The following is a 13855-nucleotide window of genomic DNA, read 5'->3' on the forward strand; positions in this document are numbered from 1 at the left end:
CGGCGCAGACGACGCAGTGGCCTGGACAATGCAGGCAGGCCGCGCTGCGTGTCTCTGCGCGTCTGTGCATAACTTCCAAATGATTCAACTTTTTAAGCAGCGCGTTAACCCCTGCAACAATTAAAGCGCGCCGCCCTGCTGATGGAGAGCTCCTGTCTCCGCTAAAACGAGATTAGCCGTCGGTGTCGGACGCTCTCAGACGTACTGCCGCTGAGAGGCCTGGTCCCAGGGCCCTTTTTTTAACTTTACTGTTTTACGTTTAGACAGGAACGGAAATAAAGCGAGTAAAAAGAGTGATATCGTTGCGTGGTTTGTGTTAGGGCGTGCAATGCATTTACATTTGCAGCATTTATCAGACGCCCTTATCCAGAGCAACTTACAATCAGTAGTTACAGGGACAGTCCCCCCCCCGGAGCAACTTAGGGTTAAGTGTCTTGCTCAGGGACACAATGGTAGTAAGTGGGGTTTGAACCTGGGTCTTCTGGTTCATAGGCGAGTGTGTTACCCACTAGGCTACTACCACCCCACCCGACCCAATGCAACGATTGCTGAATGCTAAAACATCACAAAAACTGTGTCTTGTGTGTGTGCATGCCGTGACACTTGGCATGTGTTGCGGAGAAGGACCCCCCCCCTTCCCCACGATGCACTACAACGCCCCCAGACTGCTGCAGCGCCACTCCGGGATCGGTTGGAGGGTCGGTGCGTTGGCTCTGTGGCCATATTTCAGCCTCCGTCTCTATCCGGCCGCACAGCAACCCCACCGATAGAAGAACAAAAGAGTGCGCAAACAAGCAGTGGCACGCCCCGGCTCTGTCATTGTGTCTTGCTTTGTGGGTGATTTTTCGAATTCAATGAAGATAAATGTTTGATTTTCCGCACGTCCCGCCTCCTGCCCTTTCTCCCCCACTATCCGTGTGGCAGCATGACGGAATTGGCGTCAGGTTGAAGTTTAAAGGGACGGACCACTGGACCGGGCACCGGCCGCTAAAAAGGTCCAGTCTCACAGGCACTGAACGCTTCCATACGCCGGTTGACAACTTGTCCTTTATTAAAAGTAATAATTGTGTGCATACAGAGACGTCTTACTCTAAATGTTTAAATGAACCTGTTTACATTGTCATTTCCACATGTACATTATTACCTACCTGTAGGGGTGGTAGTAGCCTAGTGGGTAACACACTCACCTGTGAACCAGAAGACCCGGGTTTAAACCCCACTTACTACCATCGTGTCCCTGAGCAAGACGCTTAACCCTAAGTTGCTCCAGGGGGGGGACTGTCCCTGTAACTCTTTCTCGTTGTAAGTCGCTCTGGTTAAGGGCGTCTGATAAATGCTGTAAATGTAAATGTTACTCGGAAACCCCAAATCCCTGGAAACAAAATACAATGCAATTAATCCAAGTACATTATTTATAGTTTACTTTTTTACTATACTCTCATCTGTCTTTTAAACTTCATATTAGTCAAAAAAGCCTAAAATCAAGACAAAACTAAAAGCAATCACTCTATGTACGTAATTAACTGTGCATATACCTTCATTTGTACATTTCACTTTCATAAATGTAGTGTTGTATTAAGCTTTTATTAAGAATTCATACATTTAACCATCTTCGTTTCTTCAATCAGGATTTTTTTTTTTTGTGATGTCACTCTACATTTGACCGTTTTCCAACACATTTCCAGACTTGATGGTCCAACTCGAAGATCGTCCCACCGGCAATATTCCTGAGCTCCCAGATGAAAAACCGCTGCCGCTGTGGCTGGAGTTGTGACATTCTGCACTATGTATACCTCAAACCAAAGCAAACATTTCAAGACCTGACATGGACTTGTCTACTGTAACCCTCACCGTGAAGCCAGGGTGAGGTCCTGTTAGGAGGCATTTACATTTAGGGTCTGTAATGCCCCCCGCTGCTGTAGTTAAGACCTCGAAGAATGTTTGCCGACTCAGATAAAGACAATTTGTTGACGGCATGTCCAACTTCAGACTTTCCACTTGGGAGAACAGTGCTGGTTCTGTCTTCAGGCAGCTTTCTTCTGATAGTCCCCATCAGAGATCTTGACGCACGGCTATCAGCGCATGGCTATCTGTGGGAATGTTGTGGTCTCACCCCTGGAATTTCACCAGCCCAAGGTCCAGGGCCCGGACCTCATGGAGTGAAAGAGATCTCTCTCTCTCTGTCTTCCTCGGGGAACAGTGCGCCGCTCTTTTGGCTGCCAGGGAGGGGGGGAAATAAGCAAACACTGTGGATGTGTGCAGAGGAGCCGAGCAGCTTGTAACGTCGCGGGAGCAGATGTTCATCTGGACGGCATAGAGAGGTCTCCTCTGTTACCTGTCGTGAGACACGCCACTCTACCGGGATGATGGTACCGTGTTTCGAATCTGCCCTGGATCCACCAACCTACCAGCACCATCTGCCATCACGCTTTTGCTTGGGCTTCTAGATAACAGTATCACATTTATAATGAGGCCATTCTTTTTCATCATCACAAAGCCAAAATCATCAGCAGCAAATCATCACCGCGGACAAACAAAGTCCGAGAAAGCGAGATTGAACGCTCCCTAATCCCCCTCTGATCTGTAGCGGCTGCCAGAGAGGGACCTGGCATCACCTGAATGTGGGCATGGCAAGTCTGGAGATTACCAGGGAAATCCCATGACCTCACTCTCTATTCATGGAACGCCCGGCCCACTCAGACAGACGTGTCTGCGGAGAACGGAGCCAAGATCCCTATAATGCATGTCTGTAATTGTTTGTGAAATGTGGCCTAGAACGTTAAATGTGCTCCGGGTTAATCCATGGGAAGCATCTAGAAGAAGAAAAATATGCTCTCCCTGACATGATTCTAATTATTTATTATCGGTATTTACATTGGCATGCATGCCCTGGGCATTGTAAACCTTAAAGAACAGTTTATAACTGTGTAATTACTTACTCGGTTTTTACTGGGGGAAATATTAGTCTCCCCACGAGGTCATTTCGCCCCTCGAAACGTCTGTCCGCCATTGTCCTGGTGAGGATGGGCTCACATCTGGCTCCTTGTTAGCGGGGCTGACAGATCCTCCAAGTGCAAGACGCTAGACGGGCGGCCGAGCCTCAAGCTTGAACTTGTTTGCTTGTGTTCCTGGCTGACCCGCGCTTCGAGTTCATCACTTCCCGGATTCTTTTCACATCGGATTTTCGGGTTCTGTGCGCCGTTGCCACCCCGACAAAGGCTGCTATTTACATCTTTTTGTTGCATGTTCACAATGGGGGCCTTTACACTTATTTGTCTGCGCCGCCTCATGGACATGTTGTACTTGATGAATTCACTTCGGTGTTCCTTTTGGTGGGTGAATTGCCCTGGAATATAAAGGAAATCGAGCGGAAATCATAATCAGAAGCCTTAGCCACATGTTGCTGGTTAATGCCGGCCTTGTTCCTGTGGCCAGAGAGAATTTCCCATGACAGTCTGTTTCAAACCAACCAACAAACAAACACACACACACACACTAAAAAGGGCCCAGTCCATTATGTAAATGCAGTTGAACGCGCTCGGCCATGGCCATTCTTCCCTGTGGGGACAATTCAGTGGCTCACAGGAGTTTACTGCATCCATCTCTCCCTTTTCAGCCCTGGACGTCTCTCTCATTACGTCATGCGTCGGCAGACAACGCGGACACGTAAATAAATTTGGTGCAAATCCTTGCCAGATGGAGGATAATTCCGCCACTGCCATAAGTCTGGAGTCTGGCATTATGAACATCCTCCTGGAGGATTTGAAAGTGGGTGTCGATGGACTCCTGTTTATGGCAGGAGTCGGTGGGAACGCTAAAGGGCTGAGAACCTGAGCGATCCTGTCACGATGGCACGTTGTTAGTCCTGGAGTCTATTTCAGAACATTTTCCTTTGTGTGCTGAAGATCTGTGCTTTAAGATCTGCATATATTTGCATTTATTCCCCCCTCAAGACTATTTTGGTCCTACAGAGGAACTCCTTAAAATTCTTCAAATGGCCAAACAAGAACAAATTTCCCTTATTTCGGCATAATGCAAAAATAATAAATGAGCTCACCAGATAACTGCGTTATGCGCATCTGACTGGGTGGGAAAAGTATGCAGAAAAACCTCCCGTGGATGTTATTCGGGCTGCTGCTTTTATTACAAATCCAGCTCTAAGTGGCCTTTGAAATCACACACTTGACCTTTGTGCACCTTGGACCGGACTGAAATTTCTTCATTCTATTGTTAGCGTTCCTTTAAGATGAAATGTTCAACGTTCCAAGAATAAATCACTTTTCTGCCGGGTGCAGGCCGTCTTCCCCATGCACGTTTGTAGGAATTAAAATGAGGCAGAAATGAAAAAAAAAAAAGCAGTTCGAAAGCAGTCCGACATGCCAGAGTCCGGCAACAGAAGTGAAATCTTTGGTTTTGTTTAATTATTGGGAGTTTCTTGGTGAGCTGGGACCCTCCCCATCCCCCATCCACTCCCTTTTGTGCTCTTGGAAAAAGAGGAATGACCATTTTGACCACTAAAGGGGCACCCAGACAAACTAATTGGAGAATCCTGAGCGAAAGAGGACAAGAGAGAAAATAGTCTTAAAACTAAGCTGGTCAAATGTATGAACGGCGACCACAAATGCTGTGGAGAAAATACATATCTTACAGTATAATGTAATGTAGTATTACTTTTACGCACACATGGGAGATCGGCATCCTTTTAAAAGCTAAATTTATATTTATTTTTAAAATATATTTATATGAAAATTGTTAGCATGGAAATGCTTTTTCCCCAGTTACTACACGAAACACAAAAATACCCAACAATATTAATAAATGAAAAAGATTCACAAAGACTCTGACCTTGTTTAAAATGCAGAGTTACTTCAAGCAGCGGCTTAAGATGCAGATCACAGAACTACTTGAATCCAAAAGCCCAAAACCGCCCTTTTCAAACAAGAACAATTATGTTTCTCAAAGACCAACCGCAGTACAGGATGTCAGAGAGGCCATTTCACTTGGAGTGGCACAAACAAGAGGCCTACAAATTGAATTGATGCAGACTCCGGTCGTTTGATGTATGTTGTGCTGGAACGGTGAAAGCGCCAACCACAACGCCTTGGTGCAATTCAGACAAAACCTGAAGAACTGTCACAGACTGATTAATAGAAATGAACATTACATTTCAGGGGGTTTTCCTGACCTTTTCCAGACCTTTTGCTGACCCAAAGATGAGTATGACGGGTATATTGTGAATATTGCTAAAAATATATATATATTTAAATTTTGGCATGCTACAGGTCACCACTGAAGGTATGAAAGTATGAAGACAGTGGAAAATTACAAGTGAACTTCTTGAACAGCTGCGCCATAAACACATTGTGCCACCTAGTGGCCAACATTTGCACAAACATTTATTCTAATAATATATATATATATATATATGTGTGTGTGTGTGTGTATATATAAAATTCTAGAAGGTGTTATTATATAGCTTGTCCACGTTGCCTCCATTTTTTAAGTGAATATTTTAAACAATGATGCCACTCTAGGGGCCTGTTTAATCGCTTCTTTAGTCTTTTCTCATCCTAAATGTCACTATTTATTTCTCTTTTTTTCATTCAAATCCACACCCAACATTCAAATATGTCTCCAGGTTTTATAGTATATGCAAATTAACAACTACTGCTTTACATACCACTGTATCATGCAAAAAAGCTTATTTAGGTCACCAGAGTCAGTTTGGGCAGTTGCGGGGCTGTTTGGGCGTCTTATGCAGCCGGCTGCAAGTGATCCTTTCCGTCAGAAGAACCTGTCAGATATGCTTCATTTATTTATCACCTCCCTCTTGTGACAGAATGGGTGCACACAAGAACGTGATTAAATGCCGGCCAGAGAATTCACTTGGGACTACAGCAAAGAGGAATAAGCCGCATGGTAACTTCTCAGGCCATGATGCAAAGTGGGAGGGACAAAAACATTGTTCACAGAAATGGACGCTATGTAGACGAGGTACTGGGCTGCCTTCTAGTGGGACGTTGCAAAAGACCACAAAATAGGACTTGGATGTGAGCATTGCCCAACATTCCACTGCGGGGGGCATTTTATTGTCTGGTATGTTTACACTCTCTCACGTGTGCTCAGAGCTGAACACAATGGGGGAGGTTACGTGACACGACAGCCCACTGCACCCATCGAGTTTAACTGGTTCCCCACCTGAGAGGCTATGCGTGGCCGCGCGCGCGTGTGTGCAGAACCAGTTAACATACATAATCACACGCAGACGCAGACAGCGACCTGGCTGGCGTTTTCAACGTGAAATGGCGTTCATTTGAATCCGCGAAATGTGGCTGCAGGTGCATGAGCCGGGCTTATTTGCACATCTTAGCAGCTACATCACTCAAAGCGCCTAGAATTACGTTTCCTTGCCTACAGTCTACAGGATCCGAAATTTGGAACTTTTTTTGGAATTACGGAGAACTGCACAAGGTGTTCTGGGGGGGGCGCAGGAGATATCTTGACATCCTCGAGAGCTCCATCATGCCACCGAGGCAGGTTCCCTGAAAGCACGCAGGCGCTTTGGAAACACAAACACTGCGCGCAGTACATGACCCGGCGGCCAGGGCTTCCTTCAACATGCAGAGTCCAGAGGCCTGAGCTTCGAGGAGACGGATGCTTGCAGAACAAAGGCGCCGTTGTGGAGCCGGCTGGAATTTCAGAGTCTTTGAACGTGATGTCAGATCCAAAGTGCATACCTGGTTCATACTCCTACCTCAGTTAAAAAAAAAAAAAAAAATGAAATCTCACTGACCCATGCTGCATCTGGATAGACGACGGTTCAGGGACTCGAATCGATGCCAATAATCAGGTGCGCTTGGCTCTTTGGTCGCAGAGATTTTATAACTTTTTTTTAAAACACATTTTATTGCCAATGGAATCGCGCGGATCAGGATAAGACCTTTCAAAGATACCTTATCTTATCATGCCAAACGTGTCTGCCACTGACTTCAGCTGCTTCGCTTCTCTGTTCACAGAACGTTCCCACCTGAGCACATACAACAGAGCATATTAAATAACCCAGGACGACCTACACTGCACATCAACACCTTGTTCACAGCTATAGTTGCACTGTGAAAAAGGGGATCAAGTTCACACCCAAAAAAAAAAAACACAGATAGTGTGTCCACTCTCCCCTCAAAAGAGCTGTGAATGTGGCTGTACTGGTTCCCAGTCGTGCAAACGGCGCCGAGACGGTGCGACTGGAGCAAATATTTATAATGCACAATGCTTACAGGATATTGTTTTATTTACAAATGACATAGAGGACATCTATTTAGAGATATTTTGAGTTCTGTGTTGTGTCCCGAGGCAGTGCAAGAAGACAGAAGAACACACACACACACACACACACACACACTGAATAATTACAACTGCCAGTATAAACTTGATTGGTGTGATTTAAGACGAGTGTGAGCATCCAGGAGTATTCTAGTTAGTAAACGTCCTGACAGCATTGAAATCCTACAAATCCAGTTTGCATCGGTTAGGGTTCAGCCTGCTAGTCCCGGAGGAGACCCAGTTTCCTCAGGGCCTGTTTGCGGTCCTCCCCACTCTGGCCGTGAGGGCTGATCAGGACACTGATTCCATGGGAACGGGGTCCCGGCTGGAGTTCAGGGCAGGGAGCCGCAGGAAGGAGTCTCTTGATTTCGGAATCCCTGTCTGGAGCATGGTGGTGTAGGGTGGTGTGGCCGTCTCTCAAGTCCTTCGCTTTGTCCAGGGAGGCTGGCCTGGGCAAGGTGTGGCGCAGGTGCCCGCCGGAGGCTGGCGAATTCCCCATGGCCAAGCGGTTACCGCAAACGTTCTCCTCTGAGGCGCGGCCCACCGCTCGAATCTCAGGAGAGGATAAGCGAACCTCCACAAGTTTCCGAGGGGGTTTGGACAACTGCTGTTTCGCAGTGGAGGGACTGAGACTCTTTAAGTCACGAGCATGTCCTTCTGCAACTGTGGGCAGGTCAGCTTTTGGTCGCTTGTTTTCCAAGGGTTGTTCCGAAGCTGAGGTATGACCTTTATCACTGTCAACCCCTGGAGATCCTGGGAAGCCAAAAGCAGGTGGAGGAGGTCCTGCCCAAGACCTTCGAGATTTTGGAGAGAGTGAGGGGCTGATGGTAAGACTTTGGTCGGGCTCATCTGTTTTCAGCAGGCCAAGCTTTCTCAAGGCCTCCAGGCGAACCTTCTGAGGGTCCATCAGGACTTTGTCTGGGGAGATGAGAGGAACACTGTATGCAGACTCTGTAGCCTTGTGGGATTTTAGGATGATGTTGGAAGGCAGTTTTTTGGGTTTTGCTGCCACAGCCGGTGGACTTTTGGGGTTGCTATATTCCACTGGAGGTTCAGGAAAGGCTCCGGCAGAAGAAAGTGGATCCCCAAAAGATTGAATAGATGTATGTTTCTGGACTGCTGGGGTTAATTCAGGTGCTTTCTTCAACGACACCTTCTTGCGTAGCATCTCCATATCATTAGGAGACAGACCTTGTTGGGCACCTGGTTCCATATTATGAACATCCTTTGTTGGCTTGTCAAGACCCTTTGGAGTTTGCTGTGTGTTTTTAGCAGTTTGAAAGCTAGGACCTGTTGGGTTTGAAGATTTTGTAGGGTTATCTTCTAAGGGGTTGTCCATGAAGTCTACTGGAGGAGGGATCAGTTCGACCGTCTCGCTCACAACGTGCTTGCTTGGTGAGGAATCTTCCACAGTTTCTGATTTGGAGTTGCAATCACTGCATACAGCAGAGGAACCTGGAGACAGATTAGGTTTAGGAACATCAGAAGGCACTGTGGTCTTTGTGTCTGTAACTTCTAAGCTGGAAGGCTTTCCATTAGTGCCCTTTTCAGTGGTGCTGGGATGTCTGGTGGGTCCATGGTTTAGAGAGGAATTCACTTTTGTCAAGTTCTCATTGATTATGACCAGCGGTGTGGGTACCATGTGGTTGAGTTTGTGGTCCACTCCAATAGAATTATTTGGACTATCATGGTATCTCAGCCCATCTGGAAGAAACATACAAAGAATGATATTAATGACATCCAAATACCTATAGCCAGGTAAACAACCAATACATATCTTGTTTTGGTTCCCTAACCTCTGGAGCCATTTTGTTCAGCAGTGGAAGCTCTGTTTGCCATTTTGCCTGACAGGCTTCCTAGGTGGGTCTCATCAGTCGACAGGCCACTGTCATCCTCCGCCTCCAGGGACTCAATAGTTTCCTCCAGAAACATGAGGCACGCTCGCTCCTCTGCTGAGAGGAACTCCAAGCTGTCATCACTCTGTGGCCAGACGTGAGAATGAGTAGAACGAAAGAACAGGTGAAGTGCCACCAACTTGTCAAGACCACGATGTGATCTTGACCTAAAGATGTGACCTTTAACAATACATTAATGATTGTGGTCAACTGCGCTACGATCCAGTCACACAACAGTACGCCATATTCTTTGTTTTGAAGGGGAAGTACTGCTTTCGGATTTTTGCAGTCCTTGATGTAACACTACACTGCGAAGGTGCTGGCAGGACTGGAAACTGGCGCAGATGAGAACGTTGATATGTTTGTTTTTCTCACTGCACTGGTGGAATGAGAAGCTACACCACTTTCACAGACCACCAGAGGAATCCACGTTTTTATTTCAATGGAACAGAATGTTTAGAGATTTCGAAAGGTACAAAAACGGTATTTAACTAAGGCTTAGGCTCCAGAGAAGAATCTCCTGATTTTTATCAGTCTGTCTCAGAATGTTCTAGAATCCTTAGCTCTGTTATGGAATTTAATTCCTGATAATGAAATGGGCCTTGACATTCACACAGTTCAGAATCTTGCTTTTTACACTTTTACACTGACATTTACATTTTTACGGCATTTATGAGACGCCCTTATCCAGAGCGGCTTACAATCAGTAGTTACAGGGACAGTCCCCCCTGGAGACACACAGAGTGTCTTGCTCAGGGACACAATCGTGGTAGGTGGGGTTTGAACCTGGGTCTTCTGGTTCATAGGGGAGTGTCTTACTTATATTACTTATTTATAAGTACTTATATTCTACACCATCTAAATGTCCTATGCATACATCATGGAAATCCACATTTTTATCATTGAATGAGGGATCTCTCTAGGAAATAATCTGAACATTTTAGTAGAAATAACAAAGTGCTTATGTGATCTGAACGAGTGCAGCTAGAATTAGAGGATAAGGGAGAGACCAGATGATGTGTTCGCTCACATAGGTCGAGTTGATGCTGACCACACTGTCGCAGCTGCCCACACTGTTCATACTGGTCGTACTGCTCAAAGTCTCCATGGAAATGGCCCCCCTTATGTCAGTCTTCGGCATTGCCCAGGGCAGAAAAAAACAGAAGAGGCCTGACCTTCGCGATGGCCAGTCCCGGGTGGACAACCTGGGAAGAGAAGGAGCAAAAATCTTCCCAGTCAGAAAGTAAGAAAATGTTCCTATTATTTCTTACCCGGTTGACTTGCCGGCACGATTCTCTATTTGTTAACCCATGAATTGCTGGCTAAAGATAGCAGTTCTCTGATTTATAGTATGCAGACTCCACAACATGTGCTTAAAAGTTGTAGATTGCATCTTGGTTAACCTGATCAATCCACCAGAGCACACTGCTGGCCTGAAATGCTGGTTGTTATAATCTGGCAAGGCAGGATCCGCAGGGAGGTCAAAGGAAACCTGATTTAAGTAGCTCTTAAAGCCAGCCCTACTCTGCCGAGCTATTGCAAGCGATCAAAACACGGCGAAAAGCTCAGAATTGCGGTGAAATTGAGAGGGCGGCGTTTCGGTTTCTGCCGCACACACTGCAGGGCAGAGGGGACTAAAGGGATCAGGGTGATTCAAAACAGTAACTAAGAAGCGCTCTTCCCTTCCCTCACCTCTAAATCCCCTCGTTGGCCAGAGACACTGCCGTCCGAGGATTAAAGTACGGTATACGGCAGCAATTCACTTCCTTTTACTTTGCAGCAACCACACAGCCTGCACCCTGGCACAATGGCCGAGCAATCAATACCACAGTATGATACACTATCGATACTCTTGTGTCCATTATCCTGTGTTGAAACATTTATTCTTCAGTTATAAACATACCATGGCAGTATCAAATAGAAATGCCCTACAATTTATCAGTAATTAATAATATATAATTAATATATATACATACACACACACTCACATACACACCCACATATATATAGGTTATATAACCTTTTTGTAATAGGTTATATAGGTTAATAGGTTATATAATATATATTTACACACTTATATTTAAGGATTATCTGTGATTCTGGAACAACCCACACAGTTAGATCATTTGAAGTTCATTTGTCTCTGCAGATATTTCACTAATTGTTTAATGTCCAATGTCTAGAGGATCAATCCCGTTCTAAAGGTATGAAATACACTTCACCACACCTGCTACTAGCACGATGCACCTGATAAAGACATTATCCCCCCCACCCCTCTGTCAACCTCCCGACCTGATTGAGCTCCTGTCTGACATAGTGGAGTTATTCAGACATCACGCGCAATTTATGCATGTTGGACCAAGATGGCTACCGCTTTGTGGACTTTATGGTCCTCCTCCCTCAGTGGCCTGTTTGTTCAGCGTTCGCTTCTGTTTGTACAGTGCACAGGAAGTTAAGCCTTTGTCCACACGCCGCAGCCTGAAAAGCACAAGAGACCCTTGAAAAGAAAAGTGCTACTGTTTATGAGGCCATGGTGCACATTGATGCGCACCGTGCATCAGGCCCAACGTCATAAAGCCTTTATCCCTGGGATCAGCTTATAAACCTGCAAAATGACCACGCTGTTGTTAAAAGCATTACATCTGACAAAGTGAAACAACTGGGGCAGACCAAGTTCAAGTTCAAGTGTCAAGATCATAAAAATGAACTATATGTAATTACGGACTTAGCCGAAATGAGCCCGGGTTCATTGCACCGGGGTAGAGCACTGCACTCAAGCTTAGGCACGAGCTTGAAGGCAAACAGTCCCTTTAGAATCAGAACTGTTCAACTGCACACTTAGCCGGCAACACCCAACAGAACACAAAGAAGCGAAACACCAACAGGGGCGGAATCACTGCCAGTCCGCTCACTTGCAAATTGGCGGCATGTCTTCCTTCTGGTTCCTCGAGCTGTGATAAAGAAATCAGGCCACGGAATGACTGGCAGCGGCAGAGTCAACAAACCAGAAATATTACAAATTCCGATTTCAATTAGAGATTTAAATTGTGCTTTTTGGTTTGTTTTGCAACTCGTGGACGACAAGGCGGGGGAGCTGAAACGAAATGGTTCTTGTTCGGCTTATGTAATATAACCCAGGCACTCAATAGATAACCAGGCCATGAATCTCTGCCATTGTTCCCTGTAGGCAGATCTTCACTCATGCACACTGGCACATTGTCCCAAAGCCTCCACCCTCTCCACCTTGTTGCTAATTACGGAACGTGTCCTCTGAATCCGCCCGGCTCCCCTCAGCCACCTCCAGGCCGGCCTGCTTCGGAAACCAAAAAAACCAGCTCGGCGAGCAGAACCCCGGCCTACGCCTGCACCAGCCCGGGAATGCTGCCTCGCCTGCTCTCATCTGACAGACGTCTGACATGCCTGGGCCAGGGGACGAGACGCAGGACACATGACGTCTGTGTTGTAAACGTGAGGGGGGACGCCGGAGCAGGCGAGCAATGTGAGGTATGCGCGGGGTGACAGCTACGTCGGACGGGCGGAATGGTTAATCATTCACGGGAAATAAAGATCGGCCCCTGAAGCATGTTGTGCAACTCGAAAGTGCTGCAGCGCGTATATGAGCAATTTCATTAATGTTTAGCCTGCCTGTCAGAGCGATTTCATGGGAATGGTTTCATCCCTGGTCTCCATCTCCGCAAAGAACATCAGAAACCGCCGTTCTTTAAGATGCGGCATAGAACCATTGCGAAATGTGTATGGCTACGTGAGCCTCGAGATCAAGCGTCTTAATCTCAGGAAGGAAGGAAGAAAAAAACGTGTGATGAGCAGGCCGAGCGGGACTCCAGCAAAGAGCCAGAACGTTCCTCCTGCCATTTTATAAGTTGATTGTCTTGTTGTGTACAGGCCATTTATGCATCCATAAAGATATAAAGGTGACGAGTGGTAATAACGTGACACCGTCCCACGTTCTCCAGCGGCTCCCACACTAGATGACCTCTTATGGTCCTGACCTCTTCATTTTCACATGGAAAGTATAGAAAACAGTGAAACACAGAGTGAAAAGTCAGGAGGCGGCATTTGCAATGAAATTTTTTTTTTTATTATTTGTACAAATGGTGTTTATGAATTCATTGTGATGCTATTTGTATGAGAAATAATAGTTATTACAGGCAATAACAACATTAACCCCCACGCCTGCAAAGAACGACGTTTCACGCTGAAGAGCTAATGGACAGAAGAAGAAGAAGAAGAAGAAGGACAAAAAAACTTCCACTCTTACCTGTGGGACGGGGACGTGCGCGCCCCCGTGTAAAAAAGGGGACACCTCCTGCGGGGTCGGTCGCGCGCGTGTGGCCGCGCTCGCGGCGCCTGCGCCCAGAAATAAACTGCGCCCCCGCCCCCGCCGCCCAGACCACACCCACCTGGCGACAGCCAATGGGGACGCGGGCGCCGCGCCGGGAGGCGGGCTCGAACTCGGGTTCCAGATGATCCGCATCTGTACTGGCGGGTCGTGGCACGAAGGGAAGCTCTGGTGCTGATTCCAGATCAGTGCAAAGACCCACCCTCACCCTCCCAAACGTCTGAAAAAGTCACACTGTAAAAAAAAACCGTAAAGTACAAGCACGGCACTAAACTGGTGG

General features: G+C 46.6%; 1 protein-coding gene across 4 annotated transcripts; it reads right to left on the minus strand.

Moving 5' to 3' along the window:
• Positions 1-7421: 7421 nt before the first annotated feature.
• Positions 7422-13557, minus strand: LOC114798894 (specifically androgen-regulated gene protein). 4 transcript variants are annotated; one of them, XM_028994982.1, is made up of 5 exons: positions 13495-13557; positions 11587-13227; positions 10246-10420; positions 9117-9300; positions 7422-9024 (listed from the first exon to the last, which is right to left on the minus strand). In XM_028994982.1, exons 3-5 carry the CDS (start codon positions 10354-10356, stop codon positions 7541-7543), a joined length of 1779 nt encoding a protein of 592 aa, XP_028850815.1. In that variant the 5' UTR covers positions 10357-10420; positions 11587-13227; positions 13495-13557; the 3' UTR covers positions 7422-7540. The 4 variants fall into 4 exon arrangements, with proteins under 4 accessions (XP_028850815.1, XP_028850816.1, XP_028850817.1 ...); XM_028994983.1 differs by having other exon boundaries at positions 11587-11693; positions 13495-13511; XM_028994984.1 differs by lacking the exon at positions 11587-13227 and having other exon boundaries at positions 13495-13551.
• Between the last annotated feature and the right edge of the window lie 298 nt (positions 13558-13855).

Source organism: Denticeps clupeoides, chromosome 10, assembly GCF_900700375.1.
Source record: "Denticeps clupeoides chromosome 10, fDenClu1.1, whole genome shotgun sequence".
Lineage (NCBI taxonomy): Eukaryota > Metazoa > Chordata > Actinopteri > Clupeiformes > Denticipitidae > Denticeps > Denticeps clupeoides.

Bases quoted from the DNA above. Each gene is read 5' to 3' on its own strand.
- LOC114798894 (XM_028994982.1), bottom strand. From the start codon at position 10,356: ATGCCGAAGACTGACATAAGGGGGGCCATTTCCATGGAGACTTTGAGC. The intron at 9,301-10,245 runs GTGAGCGAACAC...GTCTGGCCACAG, and splicing joins TCAGCATCAACTCGACCTAT to AGTGATGACAGCTTGGAGTT. The intron at 9,025-9,116 runs GTTAGGGAACCA...TGTTTCTTCCAG, and splicing joins TGAACAAAATGGCTCCAGAG to ATGGGCTGAGATACCATGAT.